Source organism: Gymnoscopelus braueri (genome assembly GCF_963280865.1).
Source record: "Gymnoscopelus braueri genome assembly, chromosome: 4".
In the NCBI taxonomy this organism is placed as follows: domain Eukaryota; kingdom Metazoa; phylum Chordata; class Actinopteri; order Myctophiformes; family Myctophidae; genus Gymnoscopelus; species Gymnoscopelus braueri.
Window position 1 is genome coordinate 35,484,933 of NC_137605.1, and position 25,437 is coordinate 35,510,369.

The 25,437-nt window shown below is 40.2% G+C and overlaps 2 protein-coding genes across 2 annotated transcripts in view; both read right to left on the minus strand.

Annotated features, from left to right (window-relative positions):
• Positions 1-283: 283 nt before the first annotated feature.
• On the minus strand, positions 284-8,558 carry LOC308084391 (multiple inositol polyphosphate phosphatase 1-like). The gene is made up of 6 exons (XM_080427035.1): positions 8,250-8,558; positions 7,161-7,486; positions 5,646-5,840; positions 2,793-2,890; positions 2,339-2,469; positions 284-1,437 (listed from the first exon to the last, which is right to left on the minus strand). Exons 1-6 carry the CDS (start codon positions 8,510-8,512, stop codon positions 1,041-1,043), a joined length of 1,410 nt encoding a protein of 469 aa, XP_080283161.1. The 5' UTR covers positions 8,513-8,558; the 3' UTR covers positions 284-1,040.
• A 1,242-nt stretch (positions 8,559-9,800) lies between these two features.
• enpp2 (ectonucleotide pyrophosphatase/phosphodiesterase 2) overlaps positions 9,801-25,437 on the minus strand; it is a 29,104-nt gene continuing 13,467 nt past the window's right edge. Inside the window, exons 10-25 of the mRNA XM_080426082.1 lie at positions 23,896-23,961; positions 23,589-23,661; positions 23,175-23,283; positions 22,600-22,725; positions 21,664-21,695; positions 20,680-20,807; positions 18,937-19,009; positions 17,977-18,064; positions 17,136-17,305; positions 14,579-14,624; positions 13,919-14,058; positions 13,478-13,613; positions 13,054-13,131; positions 12,659-12,791; positions 11,788-11,941; positions 9,801-11,496 (exon numbers count right to left, since the gene is read on the minus strand). Coding sequence (XP_080282208.1) covers positions 11,326-11,496; positions 11,788-11,941; positions 12,659-12,791; positions 13,054-13,131; positions 13,478-13,613; positions 13,919-14,058; positions 14,579-14,624; positions 17,136-17,305; positions 17,977-18,064; positions 18,937-19,009; positions 20,680-20,807; positions 21,664-21,695; positions 22,600-22,725; positions 23,175-23,283; positions 23,589-23,661; positions 23,896-23,961 — 1,723 coding nt within the window. The 3' untranslated portion in view covers positions 9,801-11,325. The remainder of the gene's footprint in view (positions 11,497-11,787; positions 11,942-12,658; positions 12,792-13,053; positions 13,132-13,477; positions 13,614-13,918; positions 14,059-14,578; positions 14,625-17,135; positions 17,306-17,976; positions 18,065-18,936; positions 19,010-20,679; positions 20,808-21,663; positions 21,696-22,599; positions 22,726-23,174; positions 23,284-23,588; positions 23,662-23,895; positions 23,962-25,437) is intronic.

Here is a 25,437-nt window from a genome sequence, read left to right on the forward strand (position 1 = left end):
ATTTTGAGTATATTCGCATAATCGCCGGTGTGTAATGACCTTAAAGCTTACTTTTTTAAGAATCTAATCAAAATTATAGGCCTAATTCTTCATTCCTATTTGTCCTAATCAGGCACAAGAAAGTGTGTCAAATTAAAGTAAGGAAATGTATTACAACAAACAGACATGATACTGATGTTTACACCCTTTACCAGTGTTATGAATCAATATGCTCATGACAATGTTGAAGAATGACTAAAGCATAAAATATAGAAAATATGACAGTATATAGCAAAACTATATGTTTTAATATTTATTTTGTTCTGTAATGAATGATAATTATTACTAAAGCAGTAATACTGTATTGGCATGATGCGATTTTAAATGGAATTCCTTGGCAGGGCTCTTTGGTCTATCATAATACTTAGTATGAATCACAAGATTCAATTAGCTGCATACAAAATTCTCATCTCCACTGTTTAGATGCTGGTTATTCATTAACCAATGAGTATACTGAGTATACTGTAGCTGGCACATTTAAGGGAAACCCTGTGTCCAGGAGAGTACGTAGGTGTATTATGAAGGGAAGTGTTCAAGTAAAAGCTTGTCTATTGACAATAAGGAAGAGCAATAGAGTACCTAAGTCCTGATGTCACTCCCACTACCCCTGGTAGCCATGGCGTTATCGGAAACAAATCATCCTGGTGATTTTGTCAGGTATGTGACTGACTGTCGTTTATGTATGATATTGAGTTGCATTTGATAACGTCTGTTTTTGGAGAAAAAAAAAAAATTCTTACCCTATGGATACATGTGTACTTTTTTTTTACCGTCAGTTGATGCTTCATATCCATATGAGTAAAATCGCCCGGCTGATTTGTTTATTTCTGGAACACAGTTCTTATATGACGTGATCTAACATTCCCCTATGGGAATTACAATACAAAAAATAACGCTGTGACCCAGGGGGATAGCGCCCTCTGGCGGCAGTGATGTCAGACTTCGGTGCTCTACAAATGACCCATTATAAGAAAATGTATGGGAAATACAACCCCTTCCATTTAGCCGATCAACCCTTCCCCTGTAGTCTCCTGGAAGAGCTGACACTCAGTCTCAAAGTCACAGCCCTGGAGCAGTTCCCTGTAGTGATCTCTGACATCTTGGTATAGAGGGATGGATGCCTGGTGCCGATCCATACCAGGGAAAACCATGGGCTTCTCATTGAGCAGTGGCTGCAGCCTCAGGCCATCTTCTCCACAGTCATACAGCACCAGCAGTAGGTTAGCGGCATAGGGTAAGAACTGGCTGGTGCGGAATGAGCGCTGGACTTGCGTGGCATAGTTGGTGGATGTCAAGCGTTCGCTGTCGTTGAAGAAGCCCAGAAGGGTCAGCAGGGGCAGAAGTGTCTCTGCATGGCCGACCTGGATTGTCACAGCTTCAGACACCGCATTCCCCAACCTAAAGTACAGGAAGGTGTTTACAGGGGTTTCAGGATTATTTGAAAAACGCAAAAAAAAAGGGTATTATTTACTAAATATAGTATATATATATATATATATAATGAAATTTTTTTTTAAAAAATGACACGTAATCAAATGTTTTATGGTCATGATTCACCAGGATCCTGGATGGCTTGGTTTCAGGCTTAAAATAATTTATACAAATATTTTCGGAAATCTCTCTGGGAAAGAATAATGGGCTTTCGATCTGTGGCACCACAAAATGTCCACCACTGCTATGCCCTATTCTATATGAATCATGCCATTGGGAGCTGGTGTGTGACATAGGCTACATGCTCGAAGGTATACTGTACACAAAACTAAATAGGATAGGCTGCATGAATAGAGGAAAGAGTATGTGCAGGAGATAAAGTACATGCAGATGCAAGGGGACTTAAATTGACTACAATTAAAAAATACATTTTATTTTCAAAGAAAGATCCTCTCTCATACACTTATGCCAGTGTGCCAGTGTATTATTTCCATTTTCAGTGTGCAAGCTGAGCACAAGGCCTTATATCTAGACTGTATAGACTTTGCTAAACATTGCACTTTGGGCACGGTAATCAGCATTATGCAAGAGTGCCCGTGCATGCAAGTATTCAGTGATAACAGTCACTGGTGTAACAGCCACCACAAAACATCACCTACATTACTGTTCAAATTGTCTCTGATTTCTACCTGCTAACGTGATGACCTAGATGGAAATAGATATGCAAGAGTGTCATCCTCATATCAGATTATCAAGTGAACGAGTCACATGACTATAATGAGTAGTGGAAACGGTATGAACATCTACATCTGTAGGTTTTTCAAGTGTTGCTGTATGTTTGTGTATTATTCTATACATGTTAACTCACTTGTTCTCACTGGCTGCTTTGTCCAGTCGGCTAAAAACATCATGGAAAAGAAGGCAACTTGACTTGCTGTTGATGGGGTAACCATAGCCTCTTTTCCAGAAGTGCTTCAGGTCAAGAGCATACTCCAAAACCTGTTGGTAGAACAGAACACACAGGACTAAATAATGTGTGTATGTGGGATATGCTATGTTTGTTTGATTTCATAACAAAAGTGCTGCTTACTTCCTAAATAAGAGAATACAAACTATGCCAAGTTTGATTATGAGATGGGCTAGGTGAATTATTCAGGTTATTATGTGAGCTGTTTTGCAGGTAATATAAAGATAAACAATTCTGTTTTCTGGCTAGTTAATTTCCTTATATCTTTAGTAGGCATACCTTGCTTCTTATGACATACAAGCTCACTACATTTACACTAAGCATTCAAAAATATGATAATTTGTAGTTTAAATACCTGTGCATCAACTGCATCAAAGAGCTGACACCAGGGGGAGTTCTCATTCTTAATAGAAAATTCATAGGCACAAAGGTAAAATGCAGCTTGAGCCATATCTGCAGGATAAAAGGTCACCGAAAAGTTAGAACTAATGTAGTCACAAAAGCCTTTCAGTCATTTAAGTTCAAACAACTAAGACCCAAGTGAATTCACACAAATCTACAATGTATATACTTGGCACTCTTACCCATTGTGAACAGTGATCAAGTATGGGTAGAGTGAGCTCAATGATATGCTGACAGGACATGTGCTGCTGATTACTTATAGCTTATAGAAGAGAAGGAAACACTCATTTCCTCAGTCATTAGTTTGACCTTAAAACCAAGGAACTCTGGTGTGCATAACTAGTTTAATTATTGCCCCTCTTTGAGGCCTACCCTGTTATTAACTACCAGAGTAATGGTTCTCTTTGCACAGGAGCCTGCATTTTGTTGATTGTGAGGTCAGAATCCATTATATTGACATAATATTCACACTTTTTTGTGACATTTTTTGTGTCAAAACAGAACTTATTTGTATTTATTTAAATGGGCTTTTTACAACTTTTTCTCCCCAATTTAGTCCTTATGCTAATTGTTCTTCCCCACACACATTTATGTGTATTGTCACTGCTGTTGTATCCTACTGGCTCACCTGCCAGTGAGGAGCCCTTGCCGGGAGGATGTGGCACCTCCGTCCTACTCCTCCTGCTGCTCAACACTTCGTGCAGTGACAAATATCACCTTTCCTGCCCAGCTTCCTTAACCCAAACACGGGCCAATTGTGTTCGTATAGATGTTACAGTATGATTGGAGAACCAGTACGATTGAAGAAAGCGCACTCGTTTTTACCACCCACCCAGCACTAGAGGGAGCCACAAGCCAGGCTTGTGCGCAAACATATATGGCCACACACACACACACCCACACACACACACACACACACACACACACACAAAAGCGCACACACACGCGCTCATGCTTTTTTTGGTTTATTGAAAGCAGGACTGTTTAGATACTTTTATTGTGTTCTGGCTTTTGTTTTACTTTCTCCCTGACACACACACACACACACAGACACACACACACACACACACACACACACACACACACACACACACACACACACACACACACAGTGATCCATGAAAAGAACTATTCTGTCCCTATCGGTTTACAACTCAAACGGCGCTGAGTCGTCTAGTAGAGCATCGGCCGGTCAGCGCGGGCACTCGCGCCTGGAGGCGCGAGGGCGCGCTTCCTCGGCCTCAAGCTCTACTAGACGGCGCGCCTCCGTCATGGACAAGCGTGTGCGTGTGAACGCGTGTTCAGCGTTCCCCTCATAGATATTATGGTTCCCCTAGCGTAGTGTCCTGGTTGCTATGTGGGGGGGAACAACAAAAGACAGGTCTGCGTCGGCGCATCAAAGCCCCGCCTCTCCGCGTTCTCCTTCTCCTCCTCGGAGGAGGAGGAGAAGGAGAGAAGGAGGACGGTTTATTACGCGAGGAGGAGGAGGAGGAGGAGGAGGAGGAGGCTCCTCTTCCTCGCGAGCCTCGCGTAATAAACCCCCGCCTCGCAGCGCCGCGTCCTCCTTCTCCTCCTCGCGAGCCTCGCTAATAAACCCTGTCTCGAAAAGCCCCGCCTCGCCCCGAAGGAGCCCCGTGCCTAAAAACGAGCGCTCTGTCTTCAATCGTACTGGTTCTCCAAACGTACTGTGACATAGATACTCGACAAAGTCGGATGCACTGTGGTGGATTCAAACCCCTAGACTCTGTGGTGGTGGGCATGTACTTTACCACTGTGCCACCCGAGCGCCTGTCAGAACATCTTGTGACTCACTTTTGGATCACACACCTCTAGAGTACCTCCAGTGTGTAGTATTTTTGCCAGACCCAGGGGGTCGGCCTACATGAGGCTTTGTCGGTCTGTCCCTCTTTTCCTCCCGGTCTGTCCCTCTTTTCCTCCCGGTCTGTCCCCCCGAGGAGCACTTTTTCTAGTTAATGTATGTAAAAAATGTGCTCATTGAGATGTACTGGAGACTACAAGTCTGAGAGGTTCTTACTGTTCTAAAGCATTTTAATATGCTGAAATGAGTGGATGATATTCAAGATATTAAATAAAAGGGTTCCCAATCCACTGTCTTCTTGGAATAGACCCCAAATTGACTTTCATTAGGCTAATGGATCTACATTAAAAACGATTCTGTCCTAGGGACCCTAATTAATGTTTCAGTCATAACTGTACATGAGAAATAAATGCATAGTGCTATTGAAACATATAGCTACAATAGTCACTCTTGCATTTTTAGATTTTTTGTTTTTGTTTTAAAGCAGTGAAATTAAACTACTAATTCAGCCCAAACCCACTTTGAAAAACACTGATTTAGGATACCATGTCAAACTTCAGGACTTGGTATCGGTGTGAAAGCATACACTCTTGGCAGTTGAGAGAATATGGTGACTAGAGGCATGGATACATCTAGGTGCCAAACAACCAACATAATCAATAGCTTAAAATGCATTGGTACCGTGATTCTCAATCTTTTTCATTTCAAGGACCCCAATTTGATATGCATGAACTACCTATTTATTTATTTCTATGTCTGGGACCCCAATCTAAGATTTTTATTTTAATGTCAGGCATGATTTGGTCTGATATGGTCTGTCATTTGGTCTAGGATTCCTTTATGTACTGTAGGTATAGAGAACAGTGAAACTCTGATAAAAATAGCCATTATTGTATGTTAATTATAATAATGATGAAGATGAATCATCAGTCTTTCAGCTGACCCCCTTGTAGCCCCCCCTCCCCCTAATACTGTATTCTTTCTGACCATCAGTGATGAGACTGTACGGGACATGAAGACGGTCTGCAATCTTCTCCGTGACCCGCTTCATCTCTGGTCCCAAATTGAACTTGTCGACTTCTTCAGTGGCTGACGGGTTATCATCAACATCTTTCAGAAACTTGGTGCACTGGTCAAAGAATCTCATCAGGGCATCATTCACCTCATAGTCAAATTCTTGGTCTGTGGTAGATGGGGAAAAATAAATTGTAAGTAGGCCTACATCCCAATAATCACCATCATCAATATTATAAGAATGAAAACATCACTTAAGCCTAGTTTATACTCCCTCCTACCAAATGTTAGGACTGGGCAAAATATCAATATTGTATATAGTTATATGAGACTAGATTGTCTGGGATTTTGGATATATATCGTAATTTATGGCATAATTATGTAATTGTCTTTTCGTTTTAGTCATTAAGCCCTTTTTTACTTAAAAAAAACATGTGAATGCAAAGAATATCACAATTTTGATTTGACATCGAGGCACCAACACCATAGAGGTATAATATAACTAGAGGGCGGATTGCCCCGCCCCCAGCTATCATTTCAATGAATGTGCTCAGTGGCGTTTTGAAGCACCCGGAAACCTGCCGGAAGTAGAATTATTGGTTCGATTTTGACCACCCGTAGAGTTATGAGCATGCGCATTAGTGTCCTTTTTGCGTTCTACGGCAGCCCGTGTGTCAAGGATTGAACGCGAGATATTTATTAAATACACTCGAGATGCATATTTATATGTAAATGCATATGTATGTATGTATAATATGTTTACATATTTATATGTATAAATATAAATATCTCTCAGTATGTTTTGCGCGTGCATGTATTTCTCCCTGCCTGCAGTTCCAGCTTTGGCCACTGGGGTGGCAGCTTCAATGTTTCTCAGCAACTCTGGGGGCTTGACCAACGCGACCTGCCTTTTTACCCCCGGTCTCAGTAGCGGGGGGCGGGGAGGGTGCGGGGAGAGACAGGCGAGTTGAGTGAAACGAGTTGGGGAAAACGCAGTCCCCACAACATCATTTACGATTCTGTGCCTATCGGTACATAACTCGGACGGCGCTTAGTCGACTAGCAGACCATCGGCCGGTCGTCGCGGGCACTCGCGCCTGGAGGCGCTCGGGCGCGACTCCTCGGCCTCAAGGTCTGCTAAGTCGGCGCGCCTCCGTCATGGTCCAAAACTATACTTTATCGGCGAAAAAAAGTAGTCTGCTGTGTTTGAAAAAGTATTGTCCCATGCGGGAGACGAACCCAGACTCCCAATGCTAATGGATTGGGAGTCAAATGACTAACGAGGTGCGCCACTGAGGCCGGTGCTGAAATCGGGTATTTGGGCTGTATTAGAATGTGACAACCCCCAACGTTCCCAACTCTTCTAATGTAGAGCGAAAGAAGCACCGCCCAGTGGGCCTACAGGGCGGGGCTACTCAGACCGGGGGTAAAAAGACTGTTCGCTTGACCAACACCCAGCAGCTATAGCACCTATAGCCACCTACCTACCATCAATACTCCACAGTTCTGTCAGACCTCTCTGGAAGGACAAGGTGCTGTTGATGCACCTGTGCTTCGAGCTGGTGATGAACTTCACCCGTCCACCTCGGAGCTTCTCCTCTGAGATCAACAATGGGAACAACTTGGACATCCTGACAGCCAGATGTTTGAGGTCCTTCACACCTTTCTCCACCAGGCGGCCGTCCATGTCCTCCGTGTACCACATGCTCCAGATGTTTTGGATGTCACGCAGCCAGCTGTCGCTGCCAGAGGCGTTGTTCATAACCAAGTCGTAGACTCGCTGCATCTTCTGGACGTTCTTGGACGTTGGATACCTTGTGCAGTGATGGAAAAAGTACTCATACATTTTTTTTGCTCAAGTAAAAGTATCAATACTGCAATTTAGAAATGGTCTGGTACAAGTACAAGTTTGGTATTCAAAATTGGCAAAGTATTGGCATCAGAATATACTTCATTACTAAAATTAAAAGTACTCATTATGCAGAAGGTCCCATTTCACAAGTTGTAAGTGTATGAAATGTGTAAAAAAAAAAAATATTTAAATGTATTTATTGACATTTTATTCATGAAATACTCTTGAAAAAAGTTGGAATTGTTTTAATTGGTGATTTTTTTTGTTTAAACTTTTTAAAATCTTTTGAAATATATATACATTTTTTATGTAGGAACTAGGAAGAGAACAACGGGATTTTTACTCGCGAGTCGCGACCCACAAAAACCCAAATATGTGTCCGGAGTCCCGAGCCACTTTTTGGGAAACAGGGACTCGCGTTTTCTTTGGTGTTTCGCCCAGGTGGGCGTGGTTTTATGCATTTCCCTAAACCCACCCTAATAATCCTAACCTTAACCTCACTAAAACTATGCCTAAAACCTAACCTTATTCCTAAACTTAACCGCACTATAAACTATGCCTAAACCTAACCTTATTCCTAACCTTAACCTCACTAAAACTATGCCTAAACCTAACCTTATTCCTAAACTTAACCTAACAGAAACTATGCCTAAACCTAACCTCAAAACCACGCCCACCTGGTCGAAACACCGTGAAAAGTGATAGTCCGGCTTTACGCCACTAACCTTGTGCCATGTCTCACTATGGCGGTCAGATGAACCTCGCGGCATTGATCTGAAGGGAGCTGAGATGTGTCGACAGCCAGGATGTCCTCGATCAGATACGGATTCACTTCTTCGTACCTGCCTTTCGTGCTGAAATATCTGGCGATGGTTGGTATATTATTTGACTCGCTTCTTCTTGACTTTACATAATCAAGAACACAACATGAAATCCCACAGATGAAGAAATGAACAATTGTGAGTTTAAAATATAGGGTAAACATCATTCCTAACCACGGAGGTACTAGGCTATTATCCAAACTCCCTACCCCGTGGTGCACAACGATCAGTGTTGCCAGGTTTTGAGGGACAAACAAGCAACCAGGTCTATGAAAACAAGCCCAAAAGAAGCAGGCCACAGGAACACTTTTGAACCTATACATAAATCGGCTATTTGGAAATAGCAGAAGCTCAAGCTTTTAGATCTGCTATTTTCATTGAAAAATCTTGAAAAATTATGTTTTTGAAACATTTTAAATACACAAAATATTTTCAGATCTGTGGCCAAGTTAAGTAGGCTACATGAAAAAGTTTGAGAACCACAGGTTGAAACATTTAGGAAACAAGCCCAAATAATCAACTACACTTTAGAAACAAGCCCAAAAACCACAACCCGCAACTACCAATATTTACAAGCAACTTTACAGAAAAACAAGCCCAATTTCGCTTATAATAAGCAGACCTGGCAACACTGGTCCTGATTGACGAGTCGCTCACAAACGTTTCTTTTGTATCGAACGGACGGACGGACGTCAGATTGTTTTGCAAAGAAAAGGCCGACCAGTCCTTTTCCCGGAGTTCACAATGTCCGTTCTGTAGCTATTATTGGCTAATTGGCTAGTAAAGATTACATTGATTTGTTAGACTCAAACACTTATTTTTCAAATGCCCAAAGAATCTTTATTTTTATTTTTATTTAAATATCACTCATCAGAAAGCAGTACAAAGTGTAACTACTTGAAAAGCCATGTCAGATGCCACATATAGGCCAGTGGTTCTCAACCTGTGGTCACATGATTTTTGGGGGGTCCCCCAGTCCAGAGATGACAGTGAAGGGAATATTTATGGACTTTTAAGACCTTTTTAATACAAAAAAATCAAGGAAGAAAAGAAAAAAGACCATTACTGCATCAAAAGTAATCAACAAACAACAAAATACTGGTCAAACATTAGCCCCTGCCAAATTGTCAAATATTATAAGAAAGAGGCAAAAATTGGGAAAATAGCCGATCTACAAGTCAAACAAAACGCAATGCCTCAACTCCTACAATTCCAAGTACTTATCAGGGTGGGGGGTCCCCAGTTCAAAATATTATTTTGGGGGGTCAGGGCCTGAAAAGGTTGGGAACTACTGGAGGCCTATATGGCTGTGAGCCAATCATTGAGGTAGATCCACATTCACAAACTACTAATCTCCTCAGTCAGAATTGCTCAATTCTAGTTGATAACATAAACATGCAAGCATACTCTCTTCATTCGAAGAGTTTATTAAACACCACAGCAGATGACTTAGTACAAAAATTATTTATTGTATTGAAAATCGATAAGGCATAAATAAGTCAGTCACAGGTGGTATGTTTTAGAGAGCAATACAAAAACATCATCATTGGCGTTATTGTGCACAGAACAGAAGTAAAAAACAGCACTCACAGCAGTCAAACACACACAGCCAACAGCAAAAACACATTGAATAAAACACAACAACCATGCATGCACACACGCAAACAAATGTGCACACTCACGCACTCACTCTCACAATATCACATTACTTAACATCACACACAAAGGAAAAGTCTTATGGAAACAGTCAGCGAGCAAGGTCAAATTGAATGGGTCAGCCTCATAAAATAAAATAAAATACAATTCTCCAATAGTGGGGTACTCATTACTCAGTCATCCAGCCTCAATAACACATTTGTTGGTCTTGTCCGGCACTTAGACCTTATCAGTTTTCAGATATTCATGAACAAATCCTCAGAACTCAACTGAGGTGGACCTGACTACAGCCTATAGTGCATCACAGGATATCATTTCAACCTGCAATATATCACTTGATTTATCTGACATACTAAATACATTATTTTCTAAAGCATGATTTGAAGTTTTACGCACTACCACATTGTTGATCTAAGAAGTTATACTGGTCATGATGAGAGGTGAGTTCACCACTTATCTTCTGTGAGTATGGCAACTGCTACAGTACGGTATTATTTGTAATTGTGCAAAATAGTGGGGAGGACTATTCTCAGCATACATTGATATTTGTATGATTAATAAATATCAAACACAATGTTTTGGAAATGCAGGGTGTGACCCCTCCACAGACAGACAAGTTTACGACATAGGCTACATGTAATAAAGAATTTGAAAGAGAAGGTGATGAGTGGAATTTGCCTTTTGGCATGTGACATATGAGTGCTTGATTCAACTTCTTATACCCTTAGTGAACAGGTAATTTTATATTCAAAATCAACCCAAAGGAAGCACTCCTGTTTTGTCTTGTTTTACACTTGAATCATTATTTTCAGCCATAAATCATTAAGTATATTCTGCTATAATCGAGCACTTGACAATTCAGTGGATATTTGAAATACACTGGCTTGGACAATTACAAACAGGAACAAAAACTGAACTGGACTGTACCACATATTTGGTAGTGTTGAATGTTCCAGTCTGCTCAGTGCTGTTACATATTCTCCCTTCATTCATGGCAATAATTTGTGAATTTACATCACATATTGCAAGATTATTAACACTGCAAATCTCCACAGATCCACAAAAATAAAATCAAGGGGAAAAGGGAAAAAAGGCACAGTAAGATAGAGTGCGAACAGATACTCTAATCACTTTCATCTACCACACATTCACCATGGAAAAAGAGAAAGGATCTGTACTGAGTAGGTCGATGTGAATTGCATTGAAACCTAAAATACTGTAGATTGTTTACTGTTCCTCCCAACCACAGAGGGACAGTAACATGCAGTGGGTATTCACATCTAAATCGGTCTGCTTTGACCAAAAAACTGTGCATTGGAGTTTGTCAGATTTCACTCTCGTAGGTGTGCATGTAGGTCTTGAGGGAGAGGATCTCAGGGTAGCTCCGTGTGGTTCTGCGGTAGAAGTCCAGGCCCGTCAGAATCTCCACGTCTCTGACCCGAGCTGTATGCATCTTCATCAGATCCTCCACCCAGCGTGATTCTTCCTCAGAACTCTACAAGGACGTTGGGTGAAAGTAAGTTGCATTAGTATAAAATTAGGATGCAATACATTGACAACACTTGCCGAGTTCAACAAAGGTTTCAGCTAATGCAAAACCACCACACTGATGATAAAACCAGTTAAGCCTCTCTCAAAGACCAGGTAAGGCCTCAACTACTCTATTATTCAGAGATTTCTGAGATGCCCCATAACCTAAAAACTTGGATGGCAAGGGAAATGTCTCTTATTATTTCAAGAAATGTTATAATATGCACCTACAGTACTAATTTGAACTCATACTCACATTGCAGGTCTCCTCATTGTCTGGCCTGTGTGGTAGAATAAAGGCAGAGCTGCTCAGGGGGCCAGCACAGGAGTCAGCAGGCTGGGTGAAGTCTAGGCAACTGGTCATCACCACAAAGTAATGGGTGGGGATGGGTATTGTACCACTTACATACCTAAAGTAAAGAAACATCTAAAAGGTGAGGCGTATCCACAATTGGTAATTAGGGTTGATAGTCGAGAATATCAGGAGAAAGTTGTGGGTAAAAGTAGGGGTATGTATGGTGTATATTAAAAGCCCCATACTTTGCTCATGGCAATGCAAGCTTTCAGAAAGCTATGTTGTGGGATTCTGCTTATGAATTTATGCCACTAGGTGGCATTAATGTTCTGATCTATACCATATGGACAAAACTTACACTGTGGGATTATTAACTTTTTGTCATGCCACTAGGTGCGTAGGGGTGGTGTTAAATATTGTACCATATGGACAAAACTGATATTCGAATATCCTTGGAAAATGAACGACATAATATAGTAGCAAAAAAGAAAATAAATTGACAAAATATAAAATGAGAGGGCAGGTAAAACAAACAAGAAGCCATTTCATCTTCACTGGAAAAGCAAGGGGCATATTATACCCAGACCTAATTTCAGTTTAGATTTAAGAATGCATTTGCACAAAAAATATATACAGGATATGCATGTATCATTATTTTAGTATGTAGATATGCAAACTAAAAGCCTCATTTATACTTTGTTGTGCGACAGTGTCACTCACCAAAACGTGATGCAACACATCTCTTGAAACTGTGTTATTTTCGGCGAGCAACACCATCAAATGACAAAGAATTAATGAGGTTCAGGCTGAGACAAAATCTTGATATTCTTACTGTTTTATCTTCTCAGTGGAGTCCCTGAGGCCGTCATAATCATAGTCAAATATAGGACCAATAATTATATTCACTCCGTTTCTCTCACTGGCAAACCGCTTCACCAGAGCCCTCTGTAAGTAACCCCATATCCCTAAAACATAGACAAAAAGAGCAGAAGAGACAACATGTATATCTGAGACCCAAGATTCCAAGTATTATAGGATATGGGATATAGGTTATTAAAATGCTTTGATTAGATTTTAATGTAACCCCATGTGTCAAAACTGTAGTAACATCCACAATATAGGGCATTTCTGTGTAATTTGTTGGAGTGTACAAATCACATACAGTATCTAATCCCAAAGAGGATAATAGAAACAGCAAAATGTGACATCGCCATTAAACAGACTTACTTTTGAATGCAGGATACATGGGGACTGTGTTAGTGATAAGGACAGCATCATATTTCCCATCCATGGTTGAGGACAACTCTGTCGATATGGAAAATAAAACAACTAATTAGGACTAAAGTAATAATTCACACTCACCAACACACTCAATTTTGGAATGTAAATTTTGATTACCGGACTGTTACCTGTAACAGAGTCTACAATGCAGTATTGATACTTTTACTTAAGTAAAGAAATGTAGTACTTTTTCCACCACTGCTCAAGACTAAATTACTTTTTGGGACCTAGACAAGTGAATGGATTAAGCTTGATAAATAATGCTTACCGTAGACTTGCAGTAACTTATGTGAGGACTAACTATGAAAGGACTGTCGCTGAAAAGATCCATGGACATACTCTGTTTGCCAGTGGGTCTAGAGTAACTTACGCGGAGGGTACAGGAAAGCATAGGTGATTTGTTTGTCTGCTCTGTAATTGGTACAGGACTGGCTGAAGGCTGGAGGTACACGAACATCTGGTCTCACACAGTTAGAGAGGGCCTCGGGCAGCGGTGACACTTCTACCTGGGGACCACACACAGCACAAACCAAACACAAACACAAATTAATACAACGCGCAAACCTTACCCCCCAACATCTCTTGTTCTGCATCTTTCCGTTCTAAATTATATCGTTGACCATGACCTTGGGGGACCTCAAGGCAGCCCACTGATCATTAAACGATAGAGAAAGATATCCACGCACCGTCTTCTTAAGCTACCAATACTTTATTACAGACAGACAGATCATAACGTTAATCTGTTGTTCTTAACTTTGGCTCTTTTTTAACATAACACTTAGAACAACATAGGAGATAAAACTTACAGTACCTGTCTGCTGACCGTGTATGAGGTCCAAAGGGGCATGAAGAGAGCTTCACTGTATCCACTGATGTAGTCACCATGATGGAGGATGAAATATTTGCTACGGTACAAAACAGCAGGTCGACCATATGGCAGATTTCTGCTATCTGGGAGAGCCGGACCATAGGAGGATGGAAGAAGAGAACCATATATGTAACAAGACAAATGTCTAACCTATTAATACAATAATGCAGCAACATTCTGAAAAGAAAAACCCTAGAATTTCAATGGGCCCCTACATTTTAAAATGTATAAAAGGTGTGCTCACATGTGTATGTGTATATGAATGTTCCATTCTCTTGACATGGCGTAGGTCAAGATGGTTTTGAAATCTGATCAATGAAATTTGATACGGTTTTAGGTCACACCATGGGCAATATTTTTAAATTTATTTTTAATTATTTCCATATTTAGTGACCCTCCATGGGGGACTAATCCTCAAGAGTTATGATTTACTGTGTATTACAATTCAATAAGGGACTGTTTAATGTTTTATAATGCAATTGTTTAAAACATATATGTTAAAAAAAAGTCCCCTATTCTCTGGTTTATAATACAATTAAATAATACCCAGATTATCTTAGCGTTAATATTGAAAACATCACACTTTAACATGATCAAACTGACCATCAATAGCTTGCCTCAGTCGCTGGTTTAGCTCCTCCACTTTGTTCTGTAAGAGACAGAGCCAGAGTGACTCCAGGTTATAGCCTCGTACAAGGGTCACTTTCAAACCTCTCTGGCCCCTACTTTTTACACGCAACTGCAAAAAGATTGGAGATTGAAACAATCTCTTGCCAGAGATCCACATGGGAATCACACACATTTCATTCAGCTGAACACAATAAAATCCTCAGTGTTTAATTTAACTCAGAGTGGAAAAATGGACCCACAAGGGTCATTTTTTTTCACACTATCAGAATTAAATAAACACTCCAGATTTCTCGGTGCAGGGCTGGGCTCAGTTCATTTTCAACTCGGTGTTTCAAGAACTGCATGTTATCATATCCATTTAAAAGAACGATTGAGAATGAAAGCTTTGTTATTAGCCAATCATCTGCAAGTGTTACTTAAGCTATGAATGGAATTAACTGAAAGTGATATGATTCCAGCTCTGCTACAGAAAGCAAGGATATATTGTAAATTAAACAGATAGGGTTATTGCAGCAGTTAGGGATACTGGTTAGAATGCAACACAGTGCCAGTCAGTCAATGGCACCTAGAGATGCATTACAATGTAAAACACCCAAAATGACACACACACAGACACGCTCACACACACCCACACACGCGCGCGCACACACACACACACGCCCACACGCACACACTAAGGAATTTGATTAATAGTGGGTGACATGCAAATAATTGTATCTAAGTCTTTTTACAGGTTTGCTCTGTAAATTGTACCTCACAAATGGTTTATTTGGCATAAGAAAGAAATTATAATTGTACATTCATTGTGGTTGTTTGCTTTGGTGTGCTTTAAACTGAATGTTTGAAAAGCTGATCTCTAGTCGGATTTGGATTGGACGTTGGATTTCTTTTTTTCCCCCTTTCTTACTGAGCAGACCGTGAGAGACAAAAACATCTGAAAACAGTTAAAAATATTGCAACTGCATGAGAAGCATTGATTTAACTTCTCATGCAAGGTACTTTTCTGCTTTGGTAGGACATTATAATTTTTCACCATGCGCCTCCAGAGGAGTTTCAGAACAGTCAGTAACCACTGGTATGCAAGTGGGCAAATTTACTTCTTGAATGGACACGGAATGAAATTATATATTTTGGGTATGTGTGTGCATATACTGTATGTATATGATATGCAGTATGACATTACACTACAAAAACTCAACAAAACGTTGCTTGTGAAATGTGTATAATCTATAGCAATGTCTTGGAATAATTCAAATATTGTTATCCAAGAATGATGATCTCAGTTCCAATATCATTTTTGGGAAATTGTAAAAAGAAATTAAGGTATGATCGTGATTATAAGCCTTTAAATTGCAACTCTCTCAGAGCTCTCCAAGTCTCACAGAAAAAGCACTACTAAACCAATTATTCAAATATATAAACTAAGTATGAGATTAACCTTTCATTGGCTAGTAGTTAGCAAATCCATTATGTATTAGTTATAGTAGTAACAGTGTTACTACTATTATCTATCTATCTATCTATCTATCTATCTATCTATCTATCTAAACGTTAGTATATTTATAAATGATTAATCATGCAAGACAATATTCATATAATTGTACAACTAAAATATCAGTTAATGTCAATTAATGTATTGTATGTATGTTAACTTAGCAATATAATCATTATCTGACAAACACATCTATGTTTCATTGTTATATTATGTACTTTTAATTTACTTTTGTGTAAATAATAAATAAATAAATGTAGACACTAACATATGACTTATTAATATATTTGTAAATCATTATTTCATTTTGATGAAAGTATAATGTCAATAACTGACAGCTAATGTATTTGTAACGGTTTTACTAACTATACATTTAGCCCATGTTTTGTTTATACATAACTATGTAGCACACACAACTGTTAATGTATTGGTTAACTACTTACAAACTAATGTATGTTTATCTGATGCTTTGTTAATGTATTTGTGCATCATTAACTACATTAGTTAAAGTCAATTCATATTGGAATAATTTAATAGGTAACTCATTATAAGTTTAGCCTAGTTCATGTATTTGCTGTTTGTATTATGTACAACTACATTAGTTAATGCCAAGTTAACTATTAACAAATACATTAACTTTTGTATTCCAATATGTGACAAGTGACATTATTGTAAAATGTGCCACACTATCCTTACTATTATAAATCCGTACATGGAGCACTGCCGCTCTGCATTGCCTAAAATTGTTGTCCATGTATCATTATCAGCTGTTTATCAGTGGTGGAAAGTAACTAAATACATTTACTCAAGTACTGTACTTATGTACAATTCTTTTACTTTACTGGAGTATTTCCAATTTTCAATTTTCATGCCAATACTTTTGTACTTTTACTCAAGTAAGGCCTTTTACTTGTAACAGAGTATTTCTACATTGTGGTACTGCTACTTTTACTTAAGTAAAATATCTGAGTACTTCTTCCACCACTGCTGTTTATAGGACATTGGGCCCAGGTCTGCCACCGAGTCATCATGGCTGACCTTGTCATCACAGGTGCAGCCCAGGTCGTCTGTTCCCATGGGAGTGGGACCAGAGGGAATGGGCCTGGAAACCTCCTCTGGCATGGTGGGTCTGTAGGTTGGGGTTCTTAGTAGGTGGTTCAGACTGCCATGGGTTCCGTTGTTCGGGGCCGGCTTCAGACCCAGCAGATCTTAGATGTGAAAGTGAAACACGTTTCATGTCAGTCATATAAATTACTCAAAAAGTGGAAAAGAGATACATAGCTCAAATTAACTCATTCAGTGCCAATGTGTAACACGTCCATTTTTTCAAAAGCCCAGAGTGCCAATGACGTGTAACATGTCAAAACCGTGTTTTCAGTGTTTACGCTAGATGGCACTGTTCGCCAACCTATGAGTGATCCTATGACTTCTGGAGAAGAGTAGACCTGGAAATAACGTGATCACAACAAACCCAGCCTCGTCCGATCTAATGTTAAAGGATTTAGAAAAATACATTTTTCTCTGCTTTCTTGTTTTTTTCTGCGTTTTTGGCGAGAACAAGCTATATTCAACAGCCAATAACGAAAGAACGGAGGGCAGAGATACTCCTCTGTATTTTGCGACACTCGGTGTGTCGATCGTCCTTCAGCGAAATATTCTGTGGCTCTTGAAAGGTTAATAAAAATGTTCAAAAATGCTGGCACTGGCTGACTTAATTCATTAATTAATTCTGGCACTCAATGAGTTAAAATGGTACTTACTGTACTGTGGGTTTGGTTTTATTTGAAAACAAATGCACTTACTACAAATTAAAAGCTATAACACAGTCATTAACCTTCAGTTTAATAATTTAACTCATACGTGATGAAACATATCTTACCACACATAACGTTGTAAAGCTCAACGTTTTCAAAGGCAGGAACTTTTGTCTTGAACTTCAATGAAGGTCCATATCCTAAGAAAATAGTCTGAAAATAAAAGATGGCCAATGCGTTCACTGATTCCATCATTATGAATACAGACATTGCATCAGGGACTAACTAATCCTAAAATAAAATTAAATGTTCAAAACATTCTCCTACGTATTGCCACAGTGGAGTAGTGAATCTGTGCTGGGAAACTGCAGGAATTGCAAATAGATAGCTTTGTTATAAGTACTGGTAAAAACAGCCTCCAGTTTAATAGAATGGTACTCACGCCATTGTATCAACTTGTAACCTTTTGCATACTTGTTCATAAGCGTTTTGACCGAGAAAAGGTTATCCAGTACAATATTATATGGCCGTACACTGTATTCATCTCATTAAAACTCAGGATCAATCAACTGTGAGGAAACACACAAAACCTACAGTATCCTGAAATCTATATGGTTCAAATAAATGGAGCATCTTCTGTACATTTAGGTATTTCTTCAAACAGAGTAAATGTAGCTCTCCACCAAACAGACTACTACAGATTACAACAGACTGGCAGTCGAATGAAGTCGGGAGATCAGTCGGTTGGAAGATGTGAAAAAACGTTGCTGAATGCACCTGAGGGCAGACACCGACAGATAAGAATAGCCTATGGCTTGATGTCAACAACAAGCCTGCTGCTATCCGACGGTCGAAAGTCGAGCGAGCTTGCTTCCCTACAACTTGCGACCCGACGCGAGTGTACCCACCACCCATTCAACAGCAGATATTTGGCAACAGACGCTTTCCAACACTTACCGCCACCAACGTTGGTGCGGTGGAGAGCTACGGTAACATTACACCCTCTCTGTTGCATTTAAAACTGTAAAGCCTAATTTATACTTTAGCGAAAAAGTGTCTCAGAAGCAAAAATGATTTGAAAGTACCTGCATGCTGCTAATCTTATTGTCGTATCCATGGTCACCAGAACGACACATCCTCTTCCCTTCAGGAACCTTTCTGTACAACAAGGAGAGAAGAGACCACATTTGATCTCCTATAAAATTCTTAACATTGAGTACTGTAGATCTGTGAGCAAATCTACACTCATTTCATTGTCACATTTATACCTGTGTCAGTGGTGCTCTAACCTCTTGACACTTGAAGATAATAATGTGAAATAATAAGGTAAAATAATGTAATTGAGCTTAAACAGTTAGAGAACAGCATGGCTCTAATATGGATCTTGGATTGATGTGGCCAGCCTGTGATGTCAGTCGTTTATGACATATCTATGGCATATGACTCCAAATTTGGGCCAGGTTTCAGACCTATCCAAACCACTTTGACTCCCACGATCAAATTTAAGTTAAATATTTCAAAACGTATCAAACATATTTAAAACATAATAACAGTGGAGGTACTTCTGTGGCACTGAGGGGTTCAGCGGTTTGCGAAATTATATTAGCTCTGACAGACACACAGACCGACCTTGCAGAGCCACACCATAAAAAGACACTTGTAGTTATGGTATGGAAGAAGGTATGCCATGGAAGGTATGGAATACTTTTAAAAGGTTTGGGATTTAATGCTGTTAATCTCTGGTATTTTGCAGGAATTCACGTCCTTCGGCCCTCAGGCCAAAACAACCATGCCCTCACACAAATCCCGCCACAGTTCTCTAATTGAAAAACAGGCGCATTTTATTAAGTGTCCATTAAAACACTACTTCCAGTGATGCACGTTTAGTGTGTGCGCATGTGTCCATGCGTGCGTGTGTGACTGTGTGTGTATGTGTGTTTGTGCACACCCGTGGACATGCACATGTGGGTGGGTGGGTAGGTGAGTGTGTGTGTGTCTGTGAGTGCCCAGGGGGTGAAGCCACAAGCATGTAGACTATGTAAATCACTAGCTGACGAGGGAACGTAGAGGACAGGACAAGTTTTTCATTTGCTGTGAATATTTAGTTACATATTTACGTAGACATTCACCATTACATGTCTGTGTGAGTCAGTGTGTGTGTGTGTGTGTGTGTGTGTGTGTGTGTGTGTGTGTGTGTGTGTGTGTGAGAGAATCCTCTTAACATTCAGCTCATACCAGCAGTGGCTAGCCGATCTGTATCTCACTTACAGTGAAATCTCAAAGATTTCTTTCATTTAGTAATCCCCTTTCTCTCTGTGTGTGTCTGTGTTTATGCTCGCCTGTAGCTCTCCCATGGTTTATCAAAATAAACAACTTAACATGAGGAAGGAAGAGCTTGCTCTTTATGTCAATGAACTCACACACAGACACATTTTTACAATATAAAACACCCAGCATCATTCTCACTCACTCACTCTCCCTCTCTCTCTCTCTCTCTCTCTCTCTCTCACACATACACATACACACGCACACGCACGCACGCACGCACGCACGCACGCACGCACGCACGCACGCACGCACTCATGACAGGTTTCTATTTGAGATGGAATCATGTACGATTCACTCACTGCTCAAATCTCTGAAGACAGATGGAGATGGGTCTGTAGTAACTGTGTGTTTAACATGTTCATACCTACCTAGATTAATGAATTGGCTGATGTTTTAGAAATTACAGATAAAACGATATAAAAGAAAGATTTCTGGTCTGATAAATCCTCCAAATGTCAAACTGCACCTTTGGACTTCCTGTTTTGATGATGTCACTGTACCTGGCAACTTGCCACTTTCTTTCAACCAACAGGTGAATGTCTTCAATGCGTCGGTTGTTGGCGTAGTGCAGTCTCTTTGGTAGGTGTTGCTTCAGGTATGGTTTAAAATGCTGGTCTGGTCTCCTACACTGTAAAATTAAAATTAAAATAAAAAAAAATGATATTGTCATCTTTCACTGGAAATCAAAAAGTAACAAAGTAAAGGTCCTTACACACCCGGACGAACGACTCGAATAAACAATTTGAAAATATGTCGGCAAATGTTACATATATTACACAATTCATTTGGTGATGGATGAATATTTTGCTGATCATATGCAGCTTTTTATGTGTATTTACAGTATGTATCTTAGATGTATTTCCCCCTCCTTGCTCTCCCTCTCTTTCTTTCCTGGAGAACAACGAAATGATGGAGCTTGCACAAAAACTAATTACACCCACTGATTTACACCTGCAAACCTGTTAACCTGTGATGAACTGATTCTGATACCTTAATTTGTTCTCTAGAAATCAGTGTCCTTATTAACTATTATGAAAATAAGATGTGAAAATAATTTCCCTGTTGTTGCAGTCGTGAGTTTCCGTCATTCAAGTAATATCATGTTGTATTTAACTTTTTATTCATGCACTACAGTACTGTCAGTGCATGCCTTTTAACCCATTAAAACCAGGAAAGCATCTGTGTCATTTTACATTTTAGCTATATAGCACATTGGTTGGCTATTGAAAAATAGCAGCGATACAAGCTCATGAGCTTGTAGATCTGCTATTTTTGAAAAATCGTGAACATTTGTCTTTGAATATATACTTTTTTTGAGATTGGGGTCCGCAGCCCATATTATTTTGGGGGTCCTTGACATGAAAAAGTTTGAGCACCACTGATATAGCAAAGTACGTTTTTCGGAAAACTGTGAAGACATTTGTAGAATCGGCCTCAGGTCTTAATGGGTAAAAAAAGAACAATATGCAGTATTAAATACTTACTGTTAGATTTCCAACAACAGATTTTGGGTCATCTGAAAAATCAATGAATAAAGAAAGATATGTCAATGCCATTGAAAAGTGGTACAAAGTTTTAGCAAAAAATATTGGTGCATTTAAAACAACATTTCAACAGTTAACCTGGAAATGCAACTATTAAAGTTTCACAGTATGTGATGAAAAACATGGTGAAATAGATTAGGAGGACAAACTACAACAGCCAAGGACACAAATCCAAGGATAAAGGCGGTTACACACCGGCGAATATGCGAATATACGCAAAATTCGGACTCGTTCCGAATAATTAAAAGACGCTTTTTTCGCTCCGCGAAACTGACGTGGAAGCTTGCATTGACTTTATAAGGTTTTTTAAAAAAACGTATTATTCGCATGAAAAAAATCGCCCCGGTGTGTTAAGTGTTGTGGATTGCACATGTTCTGTACTATTTCCAGGTCTATTGAGGATGTTCCATATCAGATATTTATTTTTCATCAATCATGCAATGAAATCTGCAGAACCAAATACAAAATGTCTCTCTTCGGACATCTTCCAGTCATAGGTGGAGTGCTAGTGCATATAATTATTAAATTTTTTTGATGAATTGTCTTAAAAAATCATTTTTTTTCTTCTATCGATTAGTCACCCCATGGAGACTTGAATTCATGGATTAATTTTTTTTCACGCATTCCTAAGCCAATAATTTGATGACCAGCGGACCGGTAGGCAGCGGTTCCGGTAGGAGACACAAAGGAGACTCTTTGTGTCTCCTACCGTAACCGCTGCCGGTCATCAAATTATTGGCTTAGGAATGCGACAAAAACGAAAAAGTATCCATGAATTCAAGTCTCCATGGGGTGACTGATCAATAGAAAAAAAGTCATTTTGAGGGTGAACTATCCCTTTAAATACTGTGATTTCCATCACTCCTCCTGTCTTACATTTAGGGTTGTTGTGATATCTGGAGCGGATTCTGCCTAGAGGCCCAGGGATGAGGATGATGTCATCAATGTTGGAAATGTAGTTACTGAGGAACTCTGTTCTTTCATTGCTGATCTCCTCCATACCTAGATAAGATATGAAAGAAGATGAGTGGGTGAGTGTGTGCGTACCATTGCTGTATATCACATTTATACTTAATTTGATTATTTATACACAGTTGTGTAACAATGTAACTTTAATCATAGATAATTCCACACACTGCTTTAAACCAAACACGTTTTTTTGTTCTCTAGTTTGATCTAATTTCCCACTTGCCCCACCCCCCTCTTCTTCTTCTTCCCCTTATTTTTTTCTATGGAAATATCGATATGATGGGAACTATGCACGAAAACGAATTTCACCCACTTTTTTACTTCTGTAAACCTGTGATAAAGCTGATTCTGAACTTCTGATGTGACAATAAAGTTGAGTTGAGTCAAGTTTTGTGCATGTGTGTGTGTGCGCGAGTGTGTGTGTGTGTGTGTGTGTGTGTGTGTGTGTGTGTGTGTGTGTGTGTGTGTGTGTGTGTCAATACCATGGTCGCCCACCATGATGATGTTGACACATCGGTGCAGATTCATCTGTTTGAGGCCATCCATCAGTTGGCCAACGATCCTATCAAGCATCCTTAGAGGGTTGTTCAACTGAAACACAGAACGTTTTTGGATCTGCTTTAACTTGTTCCATTGAGGGACTATGTTACTCCTGCCCAAATCTATGCACACACATACAGCAGATCATAACCAGATCTAAACACCAAACCTACTGCCATGTTGTAACCATCAACAAACCTACGAGAGTTGTAAAATTGAGTCAACAATGAGTGGCAGAAGAGATTTTTTTGTGTGGTGTTTGTGGTAGTGATTCTGTTTAGGGCTTCTCGTGTATGTTGTGGGTCTGGTTAGTGTACGTGTGCCTTTAACAAAACACAAACACACACTATACTCACCTCCTGACTCATGGGCCCCAATTTGTGTCCGTATGTGTCAGGCTGCTCATTGTGCATGGCATAGACATAAGGCCTGAAATGAAACAAGAGTCAACGTTTCACAGTAGTCTGTTCCACTCACCCGTTTACATGGGACCTGAATATAAGTATTCCTCGTTTACATGACCCAAAGCATTCATTTGGAATATAACTTTTGACATGCGCAAAGTGGTTCCCGCCTACGCCCGGGCATGGACCAGGGGCCGCCCGGCTCCACTATCCGGGGCGGAGCCGGGATAGTGGATTAATTAAAAGAACAATAACTCACTGCTTTCCATCAGGAAGGTGAAGCCACTGCAGCATGGTCAGTATCCTCCTCTGCAAGGGGATGGCACTAGAACACGCACGCACACGCGCACGCACGCGCACACACACACACACACACACACACACACACACACACACACACACACACACACACACACACACACACACACACACACACACACACACACACACACACACACACACACACACACACACACACAAGATAGGCAAATAATGAATGACAATGTGTATTGATAATACTTCAAACCTTGCAGAATGAATTTGAGACCCACAACTGGCAATAGACTCCATTGTATGAGAATTCCCTTTACAGTTATCTATTGAGTCATGTTGGGGAAATGCTGAACTGATACTTTGACCCAATGAACAATGAGGGTGAAAATCAAGGATGTAACATGTTTTAAAGCAGTGATGCTCAACCATTTTCTTTTGAAGTTTGATATGCAATAGGCCATGGATCTCCATTTGATACATTCTTAATCTCTGGGACCCCAATATACAATGTAATTTACATCGGAGAGTGGACTCGGGTTCATAACTATCAATCATTTAGAAACAATGATGCTTTTATCCTTTCAGCATAGCTTTGGTTGTATTTCCACACTGTTTTCAAACGTGTAAATAAAGTATTCAATCAATCAATCAAACTCAAGGACCCCTGGGGTTCCCTGGACCCCATGCTGAGGAACAGTGTTTTAAAAGCACTCCCACTGGGTGAAAGTGTCTGAACATCACTGACAGCCCACATTCTGTACTGCCTGTGCACTGTGACGAGGCCACCAACCAAGCTCCCACCTCACACTCCACAGCTGTCAACCATCAAGCCCATGGCTCAAAGACCCCGACTGGGGCTTGAGGTGTGGGGCAGCGGGGGGCAGGATGGAGGAACAAGGGGGTATGGTTACACTACTTTGAAACTCGACAGGGGGCCTCTCTCTCACTCTTTCCACCGCACTCTCCACACAGAAAAATCCCCAGTATTAATTTAACTCTGGGACTGTAAAAATGAACCTGTAAAGGTCCATTTGAGGAAAAAAAAAATTGTGCAAAGTTTTTATACACTCTCGTATTATTATCTCTGTTACTGATTTCTTTCAGTTTTTTCCCTTTCTTTTTAACACACTTGCTCACACTCACGTTCTCTCTCTCACCTTCAACTAGCTCTCACACACACAGACACACACACGACACACGGACGCATGCACACACTCTCATACACACACACACACACACACACACATGCACACGCGCACGCGCACGCGCACGCACGCACGCACGCACGCACGCACGCACGCACGCACGCACGCACGCACGCACGCAAATGCCTTTGTCATTTCCATTGTCACTCTCTCTCTCATGCTCACTACATTTCCCTACCTTTGTTTCTCTTCTTTTTCTTTCTGTCTTTCTCTCACGCATGCACCTCTGCTGGTGCCAAGCAAAAGCACTCGAAATCGCACTTTAGCCCCTGTGGTTTGAAAGAGTGGCACGTCTGCGACCCTGGTTCATAGTGAAACCCTGC

Bases quoted from the DNA above. Each gene is read 5' to 3' on its own strand.
- LOC308084391 (XM_080427035.1), bottom strand. From the start codon at position 8,512: ATGATGTTTACCCTATATTTTAAACTCACAATTGTTCATTTCTTCATC. The intron at 2,891-5,645 runs GTCAGAAAGAAT...TTTATCCTGCAG, and splicing joins GTACAGTCTCATCACTGATG to ATATGGCTCAAGCTGCATTT. The intron at 1,438-2,338 runs GTGAGTTAACAT...CCTGTACTTTAG, and splicing joins AAAGCAGCCAGTGAGAACAA to GTTGGGGAATGCGGTGTCTG.